Source organism: Danio rerio, chromosome 8, assembly GCF_049306965.1.
Source record: "Danio rerio strain Tuebingen ecotype United States chromosome 8, GRCz12tu, whole genome shotgun sequence".
NCBI classification, from domain to species: domain Eukaryota; kingdom Metazoa; phylum Chordata; class Actinopteri; order Cypriniformes; family Danionidae; genus Danio; species Danio rerio.
The window spans coordinates 16,120,590-16,141,044 of record NC_133183.1 but is presented as its reverse complement, the minus strand read 5'-3'; the positions used below and the strand labels follow the sequence as shown (position 1 = coordinate 16,141,044).

At 34.7% G+C, this 20,455-nt stretch overlaps 1 protein-coding gene across 1 annotated transcript in view; it reads left to right on the top strand.

Moving 5' to 3' along the window:
• Positions 1-2,560: 2,560 nt before the first annotated feature.
• Positions 2,561-20,455, top strand: part of xpr1a (xenotropic and polytropic retrovirus receptor 1a) — a 131,506-nt gene continuing 113,611 nt past the window's right edge. Inside the window, exons 1-2 of the mRNA NM_001245100.1 lie at positions 2,561-2,781; positions 10,617-10,668. Of these exons, the coding sequence (NP_001232029.1) occupies positions 2,713-2,781; positions 10,617-10,668 (121 nt within the window). The 5' untranslated portion in view covers positions 2,561-2,712. The remainder of the gene's footprint in view (positions 2,782-10,616; positions 10,669-20,455) is intronic.

The following is a 20,455-nucleotide window of genomic DNA, read 5'->3' as shown; positions in this document are numbered from 1 at the left end:
TAACGTGAATTGTTTTAACAGCTTTGCTTTTCAAATAAGTAAATGAATATCATGAATGTATATCAGTGTTCTTTAATCAGGACCCCCACTAGGGGGCCTCAGCACAGTTCCAAGGGGGGCACAAGCTGCCTCAAATTTTTTTTAAACAAAACTGAAAACTGAAAGAAAAAAAGCTGAAAATCAAGATATAAGCTTTTATACATTATATTAATTTGTTCACTCAGCAATTGCTATTCTAATTTGAGGTGTTTTAGATCTTGTTTCTACGCCTAGAAAGATCCTGGAAATGTAAGTCAGGATATTTATAAAGATTATAGGAAGGAAAATTATTTTGGAATTTTTATTTTGTCATTGCAGCAGAAGTAGGCTATACAGCAAAATCTTGGAAATCTTGATGTGTCAAATGGGACAATGAAGCAATAATGTAGACTGTACATATATAACACATTTAAAATAAGAAACATTTTATTGCATCGTTGGGTGCAACTTACAGAGTAACGATACAATTACTTTTCAGCTGAAAGGTCACTTTTGTCATGGTTACTGTATAACGTACTGGAAATAAATTCAATAGTTCTAAATCAATTCAGAGAAGCAAAATAACATAGTCTTTGCAGAATAATTGTATGTTCAACTATTATTTATCAAAAAATGCATATGCTTAAGAAAAACATTTAATGAGAAGTTAGTTCATGACAATATAAGGCATAAATTCAGAGAAGCAGAATAACCATAGACATGGATTTTTTGTTATTCAAATAATTTCAATATTTTTCAAAAAAAGGTTTTATTTGCTCGACTACTGCACATGCGTAAGCACCAACATCAATATATGGCATGTAATAAATATGGTGTCAATAATTTGAAACATTTAATTTAAGTATTACTTTAAAAAAAAACTAAAGGAAAATTACTCAAATGTAAAGAATTAAGAATTTAAATTCTATTTCATATGCGTTTTTAGCATTTAGTCAAATAGCCAATTAAATTACTCATGAAATAAGTTACTTTGCTGACAAATAATGATGTGATTCACTCAAAAAATGGTTCATTGGATTAACTAAGTATTTTTAAGTGTTCGCAATTACTGTAAGTTCGCAAATTTAGTTTATTTCTGTTTTTTAAAGATATTAGTCAGAAAGCCACAGCACCAAATACATAGAATCATTAGCAATCAACTGCTCCAATCTAGCAGCAGAACACAATTTGCTCACATTTTCTTTCCCTCTGAATAAACAAATACAATAACATATTCTTGCATTAAGGACAATATAAAAACGTTATATTATATTATATTATATTATATTATATTATATTATATTATATTATATTATATTATATTATATTATATTATATTATATTATATTAAAATAATATATAATGACATAAGATATAGATAAAACCATTAGGCCTTACAACAATACAGAAAAATATATAAATGCAAATATGCAAAGGGTACGGCAGTAAAAAATAAATTAACAATAAAAAAACACCACTTTCCATTCACAACTAAGCCAGGGGCAGGAAAAATAAAAAAGGTAATGTATATAAATATATATACAAACACAGTTAATAATTTAGGGGGGTTATTAATTCTGACTTCAATTGTATATAAGAGGAAGGGTTGCCAAATGGTGTTAAAACTTTTGGTATTACTGCAAACTGTATACCTAATCTTTTCTAGACTGCATCAGATCATGCATCCAATGTACATAACTGGGTGGAGAAGGATTTTTCCAGTTGAGTGTTATAAACCTTTTAGCAATTATTGAACAGAAGGTGAGCACATTTGATTGTGTAGATGACAAAGAATCATTGCATGACTCAATATCTTAAAGAAAATATTTAGAAATTGATTAAAAAATTGATGCCCAAAAAGTACAGAACGTATAAAAAAAGCCAGAATGTATAAAAAAAAGAGGACTTGTTGACACCGATCACAAATTGGATCAAAGCCAGGGTTACTTTTAGATATTTTTGCCTTAGTCCAATATACTCTGTAATATATATACTCTGTAAACTCTCGCAATAACTAGAATTGTACAAGGCAATGGGCTGAATTTAAACAAATAAAATGTATTAATGTTCAACTTAATTTGTTTGTTTAAATGCAGCTTATATTAATTGTTTGCAACTACTTAGCCTACCTTAAAACTAATGTAGGCTAAAAATCCACAATGACTCATTTTTTTCAGTGTTGGTAATTAATTACTTTTTAAGTAACTTACCCAACACTATTATCTACGTATGTATTTGAAGTATATTAAACCAAAAGGCATGATAAAAATTTAAACAGCTTTTTTTAAACGCAGCTCACGGCGCACTGTGACGCACACACGTCTTTCACCGAGAGCGCGCTTCTGATGGCGGACAACAAGCGCTCATACGAACGCGCAGAGAGTCCGAAGAGAGAAAGTCACTCCCAGAGACTCTCGCTCCCGCTGCTGTCATTCAGGCACCTGTTTCGGGGAGTAGCAGGAGGTCACTTTTAGTCCCCTTATGTTGCGGGTTTTACTTTGAACGGGGTAATACAGTATGCGGGACCGGGGAATAGTGGACTGCGAGAGACCGGACAGGATTTAGACAGAGCGCAACGCGACGCGTGAGGCTCAGTAACTTAGTGACAGAAATAATAACAAAAGCCGCGAAGAACAAGAAGAAGACGCTTTTGAGGATATTATTATAGTTTGACTGGATTTCTGCTCCGCCAGCATGAAGTTTGCGGAGCACTTGTCCGCCCATATTACTCCAGAATGGAGGAAACAGTACATTCAGTATGAGGTGAGAGATTTATTTAGGATTTCTGTTCGCTTCTTGTTGTTGCGTTGAGAAGAAACTGACAGCAGAAAAGCCTATCGCCAATCACAACTTCAGAGGGCTGTTTGAATTCAACATATTACAATTGAAATAGGCGTTGAATAATGGATTTAAAAATTATACCAAACGAAATATTTCTGGAAAACAACTCAAATGTCGAATCAAATTTGACTTTACTTATTTTATCTTCGTGTTTTTTCTAGGCTATTTATTTATTTATAAGCTATTTTTATTTATATATAGGCTCACTTTTGCTGCCACCTATATACTTTTATTTACGTAGGTCTATATTGTATTGATCTTTTTAGATTTTCATTTCATTGTGATTTTGCTGTGGGTTCAGTGCATCTGGAAAAAAAAGTCAAACACCTGCCTGGACATTTCAAACAAAGAAGGATAAATCGCTAAAAGAAAATAATAATACAACACAATATTAAATGTTAATGTCAGAATTGTACAGTTATATGAAGTAAACTCGTCTACTTTCCTCCTTAAGTTTTTCTTTTTGGAATTAAGCCAGAAAGGTCATTTGATCTAATTGGTTTGCTCGCCCACTTTATGTCTGCTGCGGTTAATTTGCTGAGTGTCAGAGTTGAAAGTATATTTTTGCACAGAATTCTTTCTTTCTTTCTTTCTTTCTTTCTTTCTTTCTTTCTTTCTTTCTTTCTTTCTTTCTTTCTTTCTTTCTTTCTTTCATTGGAATGACATTTTCTGATAATTTTGCTCTCATTACATACAATATAATGGAAAAATTGCAAGAAATGTTTGCATAATTTCCAATTGACTGTTTAAAAAACATATATATTTTGCTTCATTCACAAATGGTTTAACTCAGCTTGCAGTCCAGGGTTTCCAAGCTTTCCAACCACCATCAGTTTTATGAATAATGAACAAAAGAGCTCTTAGAGATTCATATATCCCTTGCTAAAAATAACATGCTCCACTATCAAGCCTCTGCATCAGAAGAATGCTACTCTGCTTAAAAAAAACAAAAACATATTGAATTAAGCATAATAATAATAATTATTATTAATAATAATAACATTATTTATTTATTTAAATATTATGGAATCTTATTATTATTATAATTTTTTCATTCTGTTGTGAGTTAACAGTGGCTGGAAAAAATGTTGAACTGGTCATTCAAACTGTTGAATAATGGAAGGCTTCAAGCATTTTTTTAATGTCTTGTTGGTTTATTTATTGTTTCTGTGCTGTGAAATTATTGACTGCGCCCTTAGACGATAAATCAATGTTATTTGCGGGGTGATGGTGGATGGTCAGGGCTTCAGTATGCGTTTTGGCGCAAAGGAGGAGAAATCCTTTGTCTGGAGCACTGAATCTGTAATCAGACGCAGAACGGCAAACTGCAAGTAAACAAAATGTATTCATCCAAAAGAATCTCAATGATTGTATGTTAAGAATCATTGTTGATTGCAGAGATTAGCAGGCTGAATACACTTAGTTTGACCATTTAAACTGAAAATAAATGCATCTGTTGCTCATATTCACAGGTGCTGTAACACCTTCTATTGCATGCATGTATATGTCTGTCGCATCTGCTTTGGTCAGAATTGGTTGATTAGTCTCATTAGTCATATTCTTTTCACTGTCAAACCTCAGTTACTGACCATATGTGACAGATTTGCATGTGCAAATAGACTGCAGTGAGATTTCAGCTTGATCTGTCAAGGACAAGACAAAGGACCCGAGGAAAATTAATCCATAATGATCAGCCTGTCATTTGACATTACCAGGGAATGTTACACTGAGCTCTATTTACACAGTTTACATGACATAGATAGATGATTAGCAATATCCTTTCCCACACCGACAGCCTTATCAATGAGCTGTCTGCTTTTATTTTGTACATACGGTGATAAATCGTGGGAGTTTAGGTTCTGATTTACTCTTGGCAAGATGAAATGAACATCTTTTTTCCCCAGCTACGTTCAATACAATATGATCCATTGCAGCTCTGTATTACAGTACATCACAAAGAAAAGTAGAATTTATTAATGTTTGGCCATTGAAGTCCCTCTGTGAGCAGTTAAGCCATGATTACTTGACAGACTCGGTCTCTGTTAATCTATTGCATTGCTGCCTGTGGCTGACAGTGCTATAGGAAGTCAATGTGAAGCAGCCCCACAGGCTCTGCGCAATAAACCTGAGTCCATAAACTGACTTATAAAGATTGAACTGTTCAGGAAACTGACAGGCTTCTTTACCTAGTCCATTCCTTGAAACTTTGAAGAAGACTTATAATAATTTTTTTTAGTTTTTTTTCACCTTTACTATGACAGGACAGTAGAGATATCAGACAGGAAAGCATTTAGAGCAGAGAGAGGGGAAGGATCGGCAAACGACCTCGAGCCGGGAATCAAACTCAGGTCACTGTGAGCACATCGGTGCTATATGTCAGCGCACAGTACCACTATGCTATTTGCGCAATTGAACAAGACATTTTTTGTCTGATACCCAAATGGATAGTTGATTTAAAAAAAAAAAAACTCACTCTCAAATTTCAAACCTTTGTAAGTTTCTTTCTTCAGTTGAAAACAAATGATGATATTTTAAAGATAGCCAAAAACTTGTAACCATTAATTTTCATAGTAGGGAAAACTAATACTAATACTGGAAGTCAATGGTTACAGGTTTCCTGCATTCTTCAAAATATCTTCTCTTGAGTTCAACAGAAGAAAGAAACTCATTAAGGGTTGAATTAAACAAAGGGTGAGTAAATGATGACAGCGTTTTTATTTTTGGGGTGAACTGTGCCTTTAAATGTGACCTTGAAATATAGATTCATTAATGTGCAAAGGTGAACACAGGGGTGCAATAATAGAAAGGTGAATGAAGGGTTGATGAAATGTTTAGTCTCCCAGTTGATGAATTAACAAAATGATTAAGTGATAAATTTATGAGGCCTCCTAGGCTGGGTTGTGCATTTTAACTAGCTGTAAAATCTTTTACTTACTTGTAAAATGCCCCAATGAATTATGCAGAAGATATTAACACAATCACAGAATCCAATCATATTTTACTATCTAATGTGGAATGTTTTCCAATTTTGGATTGCTAATTCAAAAGTAGGAGTTTGTGTGTAAAAAAGTGAATATGTGTCTGTGAATAAGCTGCACATAAACCAACTTAAAATATGTAAGTAGTGGTACAATTGTTCAAATTAATGGAAACTGGGGAATGTTATTCCTTCATACATTCATTTTCTTTTCGGCTTATTCCCTTTATTAATCAGGGGTCGCCACAGGGGAATGAACCGTCAACTTATTCAGCATATGTTTTACGCAGCGTATGCCCTTCCAGCCGCAACCCATCACTGGGAAACACCTATAAACTTTTACATTAACACACATACACTACGGCCAATTTAGCTTATTCAATTCACCTACAGCGCATGTCTTTGGACTGTGGGGGAAACCGGAGTATCCGGAGAAAATCCACGCGAACATGAGGAAAACATGCAAACTCCACACAGAAATGCCAACGGACCCAGCCAGGGTGCGAACCAGCGATCTTCTTGCTGTGAGGCAACACACTACCCACTGAGCCACCGTGTTGCCAGGGAAATGTTAAATTGTGTACATTTATTTCAGTAATTTGTGATTACTAAAATTTAAACTAACTAATAAAACAGGAGCATTTTTTATGAGTCAATTAATCAATCAATTAATCATATAAAATAAAATGGATATATATTTTTAAATAAAATAGAATTTGGGGGAAATACTAAAAATAATTCTATATAAAAGTATTAATTAATATATTCTTTAAACCAGGAAAAATATAATGGGAAAATATTTCAGCAAAACAATAATAAAATGAAATGTGAAAAAAAAAAAAAAATCACAGGGCTGAACTATTAGGCTGAAAAAAATAGACTGAGAAAGATGGTGTTTTGTTAATTCAGGCTTCAACAATGTTCTAGGTGGATTTTAGGGTGTCAATATATGGTCTTAATTGACATCAGGTTACTAGGGGGTTGGTTACTATTGGAGTATATTAAGTACTTATATTTCATTAAGTACAGTTTATTACATCATATATCAATTGAAAAAAATGAGGAATCTGTTATTGAGTCTGTTAATTATTAGACATATAACAAACTGGCAAGCACATACAACTTTCCTCAGTCAGAATTTGGCTCTTTGAATAATGAAAAATGTAAATATAATAATACCAACAATTATGCACATTTTTTCTAGCCTCAAAAAGTACATTTGAAAATTCATCGATAACATTCATTCATTCTATCATTTTTGCTCAGCTTAGTCCCTTTATTAATCTGGGATCGCCACAGCGGAATTAACCACCAACTTATCCAGCATGTGTTTTACACAGCGGATGCTCTTCCAGCTGCAACCCATCTCTGGGAAACATCCAAACACACACATACACTACGGACAATTAAGCCTTCCCAATTCACTTGTACCACATGTCTTCGGACTTGTGGGGGAAACCGGAGCACCCGGAGGAAACCCATGCGAACACAGGGAGAACATACAAACTCCACACCAAAACGCCAACTGAACCAGCCGACTCCGAGGCTCGAATGAGCGACCTTCTTGCTGTGAGGCGAATGTGCTACTCACTGCACCACCATGCAGTCACTCATTGATAACAACAATAGACAAATTCATATTCATTTTAATATGGGCCACTTTTGGTGCTTCACATCTTTCATTGATCATGTTTGTTTAAAAAAATAAGGTCCAAGATATAGAATAAAAGTTACTTGTAAAATCTTTCCTCCATTTAAAAACAATACAGTAGACAAAGATGGATTCACTTATATCAGATTGTATGTTTTCTTGCACAGCTGGTTGTTGGACTCCAGATAAACTATTGTTAGCGTTGGCCAAAACGGATTAGCTGAAGTCACACAGAAGCGACAGCCAAAAGGATTCAGTTTGGTCTAAATTAATTTTTTGATGGTTATTTTCACTATTTATAGGACAAATGAGTATGTATAAGACATATTCTGGACCTTTGTCAGTGAGAGGTGGGTCCCACCAGACCACCTACAGGCCTGTGGAGCCCATCAAAAAGTATTTGTGATCCTTAAATAAGATTAAAATTCTTTCTTTAATGCACATCTGAGATTAATTTTGCCAGTTTTACTGGTATCATATTAAAAATAATAATCATTTTAAATAAAATCGTTGTACTTGAATATTATTCTTGAATCTGAAACTGACCCTAGCAACACACAATATACATATATAACTACACAAACAGAAAATGTGTCTAGTTTTGAGCCTGCATAGTGCATACACTATATTTCTTCAAAGCTGCAGGTCTCCTCTCTGGCTGGGACGTATGGATCTCTCTGGCTGACTTCACAGACCTGCTGTTCACACATGCACTGACACACACGTACACACATATACACACAGGGACTTGCGCTCCCTCTCCCACTGGGATGACATCTGCTGCCAGGCACACTGGACGATAAGACCTGCCCAAATCTCACCCAGACGCATGCATGCATATTTCTGGAGGATCAGCAGATGTATAGTGCACATGTATTCTGCTTGCAGCTATTCAGTTGTAAAACTTGAACACATCTAGCCTTGTGTCATCATCTCGATCACCATGGCAATGCCGCCATCTTGACGATTCCCTTGTTTCATTGGCTGAAACAGTGGCCAGGCTTTGACCTTGAGGTGGGAAATTTGTGTACGCGTGAATAGAAAAGTCTTCATTAATTGGCTTGGTTGCCGTTTAGCTTGGTGTACTGAGATTTGCTTGGCAAATAAATGTTCTTGATTGTAATTTGTCTTTTGCTGTGTCAAAGATATTCATTTCAATCTATGCTATATATATACAGTATATACATATACAGACTGAGCGGTTCCTTGCACTGACAGCAGCTTGTGTAGTAAATCGGCAGATAATGTTACGTCTCCTGAGTGCTGGTAAAGCCACATCCCATAGATTTTTTTCTTTTGTAATCTACAATAGCTGTAATCTTCTAAACAAATCTAAAAACTGAAATATTTTTAAAACAAAGAGGTGCATTTGCATTAAACAATTTAAATACCTGTATTATACTTGCATTTGTGTGTGTGTGTGTGTGTTTGTGTGTATACAGTTGAAGTCAGAATTATTAGCCCCCTGAATTATTAGCGCCCTGTTTATTTTTTCCCAAATTTCTGTTTAACGGAGAGCAGATTTTTTTCAACACATTTCTAAACATATTTTTTTTAATAACTCATCGCTAAAAACTGATTTAAGTATTATTTGCCCCCTCTGAATCTTTCTTTCTTTTTTACATATTTCCCAAAATATGTTTAAAAGAGCAAGGACATTCTTCACAGTATGTTTGATAATATTTGTTTCTTCTGGAGAAAGTCTTATTTGTTTTATTTTGGCTGGAATAAAAGCAGTTTTTAATTTTTAAAACACAATTTTAAGGTCTAAATGCTTAGGCCCTTTAAGCTCTATATTTTTGTTAGTCTACAGAACAAACCATCGTTATACAATAACTTGCCTAATTACCCTAACCTAGTTAACCTATAGTTAAGCCTTAAAATGACACTTTAAGTGTCTTGAAAAATATCTAGTCAAATATTAATTACTGTCATCATGGCAAAGATAAAAGAAATAAGTTATTAGAAATGAGTTATTAAACTATTATGTTTAGAAATGTGTTGAAAAAAAATCTTCTCTCCGTTAAACAGAAAGGAAGGGAAAAATAAACAGGAGGGCTAATAATTCTGTAGGACTAATAATTCTGACTTTAACTGTATGGAAATTAACTGTTTTTTTGTATTTTGTTATTTACATTTTTATTTTTTATTTTTCCTCTGTTTATCAATGCTTTTGAATTGCATTATGGGACCTTGGTCGTTCTTCCAACAAAATTTAACCTTGAAAAGTTTGAAAAAGTAATTTTTTTTACACTTTTAATAGTTTAAAATTAAATATTGTCTGGGTTGGTGTTGTGTATATACAGTAAAAAAAAACTTGTAATAAACTGCCAGTACATTCTCTGTTATTTTACACTGTAAAACCCAACAGTCAACTTTATCAAGTGAAAGGAGTGTAGTTAACTCAAAATTGACTGAAAGTTAATTTCACTCATCTGAAAAGAGTTTTGAACTCAGTGTTGAAGGTAATGAGTAAATACCTTGTTACTTTAACTTAAATGGAGTAAGTTTACAGAACTCATTAGTTTTTGAACTAATGGTTTGTAGCAATCGGTTTGAGTTGCTTTAACTTCTTGGGTTTTACAGTACTCAGTTGGTTTGAGTTCCCTTCATTTATTGGGTTTTACTGTGCTCAAATTGCTTTGTTTACTCAAATTGATTAAGTTCACAGTACTCATTAGATTTTGAACTGAAATGGTTTGTGGCAATCGGTTTCCTTAAATGGTTTAAGTTACCTTAACTTTTTGGGTTTTACAGTGCAGACTTATTTCTCTATATATTATTTCTTATACGTTATATAACTTCAAACTACTAAAATGTAAACAAAATCACTTTGTTAAACAGTAGAATTGAATTTTCAACATCAAAAGTCAACAGATCAACATCCCATAATGCAATTCACAACCATAAATGCACTTGTGAATCCCAAAATACGGAGTGGTGACTGTATTCTGAGTCTAAATTTAACACTCATTTCTAAAGAAACAACTGTTGCCCTTTTCTGTAGCATGTTAGATCATTTGAAACCTAGGTAACTTTTGCACTGACAAGTTCTGAATCCTGTTCATCATTGACCCACACCAACAAACAACAATCTCCTCATTAACGGATCTGTTTTTTCTGACACAGGCTTTCAAGGAGATGCTGTATGCGGCCCAGGATCAGGCCCCATCCTTAGAAGGTAAGGAGACTCCCATCTGAACACACAACGACCAAACCCTTTTTCCATCCTGTACTCGCCTCCAGCAGCCCAGAGCGAACTGCAGACTATAAATAGAGGGCATTTCAGTGCTGCCACATCTCTGGCAAGACAGTGGGCATGGCTATAATTAATATAGGACGTCAGATGTGTGCGAGGCGTAAGGGTGACGGGGTGCGGCATGGAAATGGTTTATCTGAAGAAGTAAACAGAGTTCTTGGGTTTCAGGTCATTTAGTCTCAAAGCGACACAGCAGTGATGTTGTTCTAGTACTTTTTTATGTCAAGTCTCATAACTCTGATTTCCTGATAGAGGTTTTAAGGTAAAAGTTTGGTTGGAGATGTTACTGGTGAAGTGTTACTTTAAAGTGTTTTAAGAATCCCTTGCTTTGTATTTGGGATGTACAATATTGGAAAAATATAGAGTCCAAATGTTTATTTAATTTAATTTAATTTTATTTCGTTTTCGTTTATTTCATTTTTTGGTTGGTTTAATTTATTTTATTTTATTTATTTATTTATTTTATTGTGGTAGAGAGTACATTTTTGTTGCTGTTTTTTATTTTATTTTATTTTATTTTATTTTTATTTTATTTTATTTTATTTTATTTTATTTTATTTTATTTTATTTTATTTTATTTTATTTTATTTTATTTTATTTTATTTTATTTCAATAGAGAGGAATTTTCACCTGATAAAAATGTATGCATTTTTTTTATTAATTTATTCTGATGCTGTTTCTTGTAAAACTTAATTAACAACATTTTGAAAAAACATTTTGAAGGTTTGCATTGTGGAAGAATCAATTTAAATCCTTTTCAATTATTTTTATTTTATTTTACAATTAACATGACAATAATGGCTATAAAGTAATAATTATTGGTTATTGTTAATAAATAAAAATATTGAATAAAATAATCATCTTATCATAATCATATATCTACATTTACCATTGCAATTAGTAAACCAACACGCTTTTATTTTGACAAAGTATTCACTACTGAAACTGGTAAAGAATACAATTATTTTAAAAAATTGACATTCGCACTGTCACATCAATATGGTGATTGTATTTTGATTAATTGTGATCAGTGCATCAGTTCCATTGCTGTATGATGGTTTCATGTGGCATTACTGTAGGTTATGTTACAAAACATGGCACAGTGTGCTTTGTCGTGATATGAAATTACATGATGCAAATATGAATTATAGTCTCAGAGTTTCCTATGAGAGACAGTCAGTTGTATCATGAATGATAAGATATAATTCATGTGAGAAACAAGCCTCAGCAAGCCATTTACACCAGTGGTAGACACTTGAAGAAGGACCATACTGTTAAGCATCCATCTTTCTGAGAACTAATAACTAATAGCCCTCAGGAGGTGTGTGTGTGTGTGTGTGTGTGTGTGTGTGTGTGTGTGTGTGTGTGTGTGTGTGTGTGTGTGTGTGTGTGTGTGTGTGTGTTTACAAGGTCCTGTCAAACTAAAGAAGAGATGTTCTTTCCAGTCAGTGCTCCTGTGTGTCTCTGTCAGACTTTGTGTGTGTGTTTGGCAAGCCACTTTGACCTTGTTTTTGCAATTCTGGGCTCCGCTGAGGTGGCAACTAAAAGAAAAGTTGGCAGGTCCGTTTGTCAGAATAACAGATTTATTGTGCTAAAAAACGTACTGTGTGGAAAAGAGGAAATGTCTGAGCTGCATTTTAACTGGATTTTGCTTAGCGGCATACAAAATGCTCTTTCCTGTATGAAGTCATTGTGTTGTGCTTTACCAGGTTGTTTGAACTTGATGTAATCAACACAAATTCATCAAATGCATTAATTGTATTCTTAGTGATACTATTTGTGGTCAGAACCTTCTACTTTTATTAGACATTTAAGAAAAATCCAACATAGGCTCATTCTAAAAACGTAGAGCTGTATACATTTCTGTAGATCGGGAATTATGTACCCAGAAGTACGTTTGTATGGAGGGCTTTCATGCTGTTACCAGTTTGTCCAGTTAGCTTTCCATGTATGTCAGCAGAATTGAGACGCAGAGAGGAGTTGACCACGACGTTGAAGTTTAAATCCAGCTAAGAATGGTTCCAGAAAGCGAGTAAGACAAAAACAGAGGCCAAAAAATAAAATAAACAAGTAAATAACAATGTGAGAATGTGATAAAATCTTTTCTTTTTCTGGATTGCTTTTAAAAACTGTCGGTTGGGTTTAGGGAAGTTATTGGCTGGGTCAATCAGTGCTTTTAAAAACACTATTGGTTGGGTTTAGGGAAGGAGAAGGGTGCGTCAGTCGATCAGTCAGTCAGTCAGTCGGTCAATCGACAGCGGCCTCTGGTGGATTTACGCGAGAACAAAAACTGCAAAACATGTAGCTCCTGGGACGTATTTGGCGCTCTTCAGAAATTTATATAGTGGTACATTTTCAGAATGATCCTGGGTTGGAAAAATCCAAACCTAAAGCATAAACCTTTGTCATGTACTTAATTTCACATGCAAATTCAGAAAGATGTGTGATTAGACATATTTAAAGAGAGAAAAATATGGAATGCTGTATTTCAGTATACCATTTTGGTTTGATGGTTGATGCATTTATTTTTATTATTTATTTATTTATGGCAGTTTGATAGATGCAGTATGTTTATAAATGGGAAACTGAATTGAGCAAGATTATTTTCCTACATTTTTATTGTTAATATTACTAATATTATTAATAATTTATTTTTACTTCTATTTTTATTATTATTGTTATTTCCTTTATTCAGTCAGGAGATCACATTAAAACAGTACTGTCTCGTCTTCCAGTGAGACCTGGTCAAGACGGCAGACAGCACATAAAGTTTCACACAAAAATCAGAGAAAACAATACCACAAAATTACAAAATCACCATTTATAAAAAACGTCAGATCATAAAAAAAAATTACAAGTATCCTTTAAGATGTTATACAGAAGAAGTTTAAAAGTACTTACATTTTTACATTTAGATAACCTTTGGCATTATCCAATGCTCCCTGAAATTAATATTTAAAATAATAGCTGATTTTTAGCTTATTTTTAATTTATATTTTGCATTATATTATCGTAATACTTGAATAATTGTCTTTACTTTTTAGCATTTGTTCTTTAAATGTGTTTTTATAACATTTTAAGAATTTTAATATCGTTCACTAAATAAGTCAACCAGTATTTTAAATATGGTACTAAATGCTTTGAATAACACTTGTAATTATCATGCAATTGCTCATTTAAGTCCAGTTAAATCTTAATGATAATGTGGCCAGTATATTGTAATCCATGCCAGTGTCTAAATCTAGCAGATCAGAACTAATCCATGAAGATCAATGGCTTTCTCGCTTTCCCAGCATTCAATTGAAGCCCCACAGTTTCCAGTATCAGTACAGCTGTGGTGATGTCTCGCTCTTTTTTTCCCCTCCAAAACCACTTTGATGTGCCTCTTCAGGGAAAGTGGATTGATGGAAAATGAAAGAGGGGAAAACAGAATAGAGGAATAGACAGACTTATTGAAGCACCTGTCATGTGGCTTTTATATTAGGTTTCATGTCTATCAAAACTCCTAACATGGTTTGTGAGGCTTAGTGCAGTAGTTTTTCAAATATGGCTTTGTATTGTCTTCGAGTCTGTTGAGATCAAGTGATGATTTTATTAAATAACCCTCCGATGAAACACTAATTACTGCAGCTAGATTTATGAGGAAGCTTTTTTTCCTTCACAGTCTGGGAGAAAGAAGAGTTTTGATATTCTGTGAACACACTGGTGCCCGAGGGAGGCAATTTATTGGGTTATTACGGACCTCTCTCTCTCTCCCTTTCTTTCTGGCCTGATCTGATATAGTCATTTTGAAGCTCAATATTGAAAGTGTGGCAGTTCAAAGTGTCAGCATTCCCATACACTGTCAGCAACACCAATGAACTCTGTATGCTAACGTGTTCAGGCATGGAAATGAGCGATTCAAGTCTCTAACGGGATGAAGGTACGTGAGTGTTTTCTATAAATGCCTTAAAATGTAAAGGATAAAAGGTTGGCATAAATTTGCTGTGGATGCTATATTCGTGATAAACTTGTCTTGCTGACACCGAATGTGCTACCTACTTAGACAGCATGTGAAAGTAAGGAAAGTGTGAAGAAAGTAATCCCAGTGTGATTTAGTACAAGAATGAGTTTAAGAATAGTAGACTTCATACTGAGGTTTAGTTATATACTGTACTGATGCAATGCCAAAATCACCTATGAAAGTTATTTGGACAAATCAAAAAAAAAAAATTTAGGCCTCAATTGCCCTCACATTTCTTACTAGCCGAGGTGGCAAATGAATGAAAAGTTCTGTTTGTTCAGAAATAATTTACCTAGACTTTTTTCAACATTCGTGTGATTTTTGCTGGGAATGAATGTTCAAAGTCTCAGCCCTACAGATAATGTTCAGGCCACATGCCTAGACCTAGGCTGCTTATCTGTCTTCAAACATCAAACGGTCTTGATCCTAATCTTGTCATTGTGGTCAACTGTGGGAGTATCTTTTAATTGGGTTAAAATTTTCTGCTTTTTCATGTTACACCTTTTATACTGTCTCATATAACAGTATGCGCCTATTGCTATTATTGTTTTTTATGTTCAAACATAAAAACATTGTTTATCTTTTATGTTTTTTATGTTTGTTTGTATTTTTTTTGTAAAGCATTTTATGCAGCCTTGTGTCACTTGGAAATGTCCTATATAAATAAATTGAACTTGAACTTGACCTTTCAACTTTTATCTTGTGCACTTATTATGTAGACTTGTGTGTACAGCACACAAAAAAGTTACAAGCCATAAAAGAAAATGAAGTTAATGTGGAGGAAATTAAGTGAAATGATAATCACCATGCTGAAGTTCTCATGTGCTCGCCTAGACCATTTTAGTGCATGTATTTATCTTTAACTTTAGCTGCTCACTGCAAAAGACAAAACCACCAATCTCATTGGTTGGCCAGATTTTAACAAGCCGCGTCAAGCCAAAACAATTACCCCCAGCTGTTTTTTTTATTGAACTTTTGAGTTTGCCATTTGGCATGTCGGTGTGCACACTCACATTATGTTTTAACTGGATTTTGCACACAGGGGTACAAAATACTATATCTTGTATACTGTATAGGAACCCTGGTTTAACACTAATCTACAGGTTTCAGGTGATCAACATTTACTCAACATAAACAGAGGGACTTAGAGGGATTATGTGCAAGAACCTTAGGGCCCTATCATACACCCTGCACAATAAGCCGCAAGACATGTTTGGCGTGACGTGTTGTTATTTTCAGACCAGTGCAACCCTATTTTTCATGTGTTGCGCCTCGTTGTTTAAATAGCAAATCCATTTGCGCCACTTTGTGGACTAATGGGTGCAGTGCAGAGCATGTTAGTTGTGCGCCTTAAACTTACACATTGCTTTAAAGGAATAAAATTTTACAGAAATTATTATTTTCTACATAAATATGAAAACCACTGCCTCTGTGCCTTCTTCATCTTAGGGGGCTTTTTAAAATTTATTCATGACAACTTGCTTTTGTATAATGTTATTATTATTAGTAGTAGTAGTATCATTTATTATATGCATAGTTATATTTGTTTTATTAAAAACAAGCTTTTGGACCATATGGGGTATAGGACGTGTGTTTGGATATAACTCGTTTTTTTGACCACACTTTATTATTATTGTTCATTTATTCATTTGCTGGAAATTAGAACTGAATTCAGAAATAGTTTTGAAACAAATATTTGCACTTAGCAAACAAAATTAAATATGAAGTCTAATGAAAGCCTTCAGCAGAGTGGGTACAACACTGTTTCCTTATCCACAAGAGACAAGGGAGAAAGAAAGGTCTGTTTAACTTTTCTCATTAGTCAAGCATTCATTTTTTCCACTTACAAAGTCCGCCATGTAAATAGCAAATGCGCCATGGCGCCACTCAACTAACTCTTAAAGGGAAGGGGAGATGAGACTCTGATTGGTTAATTATCAAACCACATCCATAACTCATAAGCACAACCCTGTTAGACCATGTGCCGTGGCGCAAACCATATTTTTCCGTCCTCATGCTCTTTAGACTTTGCGCCTAGATCGTTAAAATAGAGCCCCTACAGTTGGGTTAGACATAGAAAGAAAAAAAAAACTATCCAAGCGAGAATCATACACTGAAAAAATTAATTCGAAGATGATTCCTTGGATTTACTAAAATGTTAAAGTTAAGTGGATGTAAACAATTTATTTGGGCTGAATTTAAACAAACAAACTAAGTTGAAAATGACCCAATTTAATTTGTTTGTTTAAAGTCAACACAAATAAATAGTTTGCAACAATTTTGCAGACATCATTTTTTTTCAGTGTACAGGTGTTTCTGGATGTGTAACAAATAAGATAAAGATTGCAGCTTTTAGAGTCAAGTCACTAGTATGCCTGATAAGTCCAAGGGTGAACATATCTAACTAGTTTGCTTCAGTTATTCACCTTCATAAACCTTCCCCACATGGACGCAGCACCAATGCAGCCTTTCCAGTTATTTTCGCCCCACTCTAAGCAGGATTCAGACATGTTGCATGATTGGCACTGTTTGGCCCCAATGATTTTCCCTCAATAAACCTCTCTCCCATGGGTCAATCTGCTTCTACTTACAAAGTTCAGAGCGAGATTTAAATTGGTGTCTCTGCCATTGGAGACCTGCTTGCTAGCGAAGGTGCAAAAGACTGCAGCCTCTGGCATCTGTTGTTAGTAAACTTCACCCCCGCTATCCTCAAGAGACAAGCTAGTACAGTACTCACTAGCTAGCCTCCATTACACTATTTATTAATCCTTTCCTATTCTCGCTTATACTGTTCTGAACAATATCTGAAACTTTATATTTCTAGTAGTTGTTCTGTTTATTGTTTTTTGTTATAATGAAACATATTTTCCTCCTTTGTAATTTGCTTTTGAAATCAAAGCATCTGTTAAATTTTAAGTGTATGTCATTAGCTTAGCAACATGCTAACATAATCAGTTGTTAACTACTGTATATGGAAGACTTTGTGGCTCATTAGCATGTGTAAATATCAACTTAAACCAGAGGGGTTTGCCAGGACACTATATTTTTTGTAACAGACACGAATGGTTTGCCCATAGTTACCCAAAGGTCACCTGACTCCCACCACACAGCGTTTCATAATATTGTAGTCCTGCCTCTCAGCTTAGCTTGCCAGTTTAAAACACATTCATTTAGATGTAATTGAGGTGAGTGCATTTAAATAGCCAGTGTGTGCTCTTTTCAAGACTTTTATGGATTTGGAGTCTCCTGCGGTATTTAACCTGCACTGCGGGCCTTTTATCTGAGCCCGGCGGTTTTAATTAAAGATAAGACAACAGTGAAGGAAATATGAGCACTGACTTTGCTTTTTGCCTGCTTGTTTTCAGTTTGCCAATCCAATTGAGAGACCAAAATAAATGGCTTTAGATTTATAAACGGTGCCCTCAGTAATAAACAAGCCACGTTTATGAATCTTTCCTCAAAATCTGGCAGAGAATGGATGTTTTTGAAAAGTCTAATTTTGATTCCCAAATGATTTGTGATGTTCAAATTTGTTGGTTTAATGTGTGCATGTTAAGTGGTTTGTATGTAACACTATGTAAATAACAAGTGCTGCATATTTGAGTGATTTTTCTTGACTATATTGCACAAACCCAAGAGACTATTTGGTCATGTGTCTGATTAAAGATAAATTAATTTGCTGACAAATCAATAATAATCCTTTAAAAACATACAGTACCTGAAAAAGTCTTGTCGTCGTTCCCAGTTGTAAGAGCAACAAATAATAACTTGACTTTTAGTTGATCATTTGGAAAAGTGGCAGAAGGTAGATTTGTTTGGTAAATCATCTGTTGAACTGCATCCCAATCCTCACACATACTGCAAAAGACCTATCAGAATGCGCATGGACCAAGTTTGGTGAAGGAAAAGTCATGTTTTGCTGTTAAATTCAGTATGGGGGCATGCCAGAGATCTGCAGAGTGGAGGCAACATCAATGGCCTGAGGTATCAAGACATTTGTGTTGCCCATTACATTACAACCCACGGGAGAGGGCAAATTCTTCAGCAGGATAGCACTTTCTCTCATACTTCAGCCTCCACATCAAAGTTCCTGAAAGCAAACAAGGTCAAGGTGCTCCAGGATTGGCCTGCCCAGTCACCAGAAATGAACATTATTGAGCATGTCTGGGATAAGAAAAAGGAGGGAGCATGGAAGATGAATACAAAGAATCTTGATAAATCTGGGAGTCCTGCAAGAACACTTTCTTTGCCATTCCAGATGACTTTATTAATAAGTTATTTGAGTCATTGCAGAGATATATGGATGCAGTCCTCCAAGCTCATGGGAGTCAGACACAATATTATTTCTTGTTTCACTGCACCATGACTTTATATTCTATACTGTGCATTATTTCTGTTAAGTGACAAGACTTTTGCCAAAGCAAATTCAGACCTTGCTGTTCTATTTAAATAATTAAAGGCATGATCATGTTTTATTTTGGTAAAATAAGCGTAATCTAGAGGACTTTGCCTTTCATATTAGCCACTTCTGATACCAAATGATCAACTAGAAGTCAAGTTATTATTTGTTGTTACTAAAACTTGGATAGGCGACAAGACATTTGTCATGTGGTGTACTTAGCTGGTTTTAAAATGCAGTCAATCATAATTTTGCCTATAAAGAATACAAAGGGTCCCACAGTTAATAATTGTGTGTTTTTATCATATTCCTTTTTGTTGACATCAACAATAACTTTTATTATCAAACCCTTGTCATTCTCACAATCCAGTCAATTCCAAATGTATAAAATAAAGTCTTTGCATTTTTTTCTTTATTGAAAACCATTTAAATGCCCTGGCTTTATTACATTATATCCTGCACTAATATTTGAAATCTCTTTCATACATCTCTGTCTTTGTATGGAGAGTTTCAGAAGCCATTCCCATTGTCTCCACAAGCCTTTCAAGGTTTAATGATGCCGAATCAATACCGGCAGAAAAGCAATTGTGTGCATCTTCTTCTACTCTATAGGTTAAGCTTCTGGTTGGCTGACCGCTCAGGCACACCTCCAGTAATTCAATAGAGCAAGAGAGAGGAGCTGAAATTATCTTCCTGGTTGAAGTGAACACACAGACATAAGAAACCACCTTGTATAGAGTCCTGCTCTGTTGAGAAAAAATACACGGTAGAACTGGGTGACCTTGAATCTTGTATCTGTGGATCACATATGCCTTGCACAGTTGTGTTAGTCAACTGGATCTTTCTTCAATATAAAAACATATATGGGTAAAATAATACATTATTTAATAAAAATGGAAAGGTTCAGGACTGCATTGTACAGTGCTTAAGTAATTGAGTACACCCTATTTTTAAAATAATATTTCAAATATAAATATAATATATAATATAATATAATATATGCGATGCAGTGGCATAGTAATTAGTGCTGTCGCCTCACAGCAAGAACGTCGCTGGTTCAAGCCTCGGCTGGGTCAGTTGGCGTTTCTGTGTGGAATTTGCATGTTCTCCCTGCGTTCGCGTAGGTTTCCTCCAGGTGCTCCGGTTTCCCCTACAGTCCAAAGACATGTGGTACAGGTAAATTGGGTAGGCTAAATTGTCCGTAGTGTATGAGTCACTGAGTGTGTGTGGGGATTTCCCAGGGATGCGGCTAGAACGGCATCCGCTGCATAAAAACGTGCTGGATAAGTTGGCTGTTCATTCCGCTG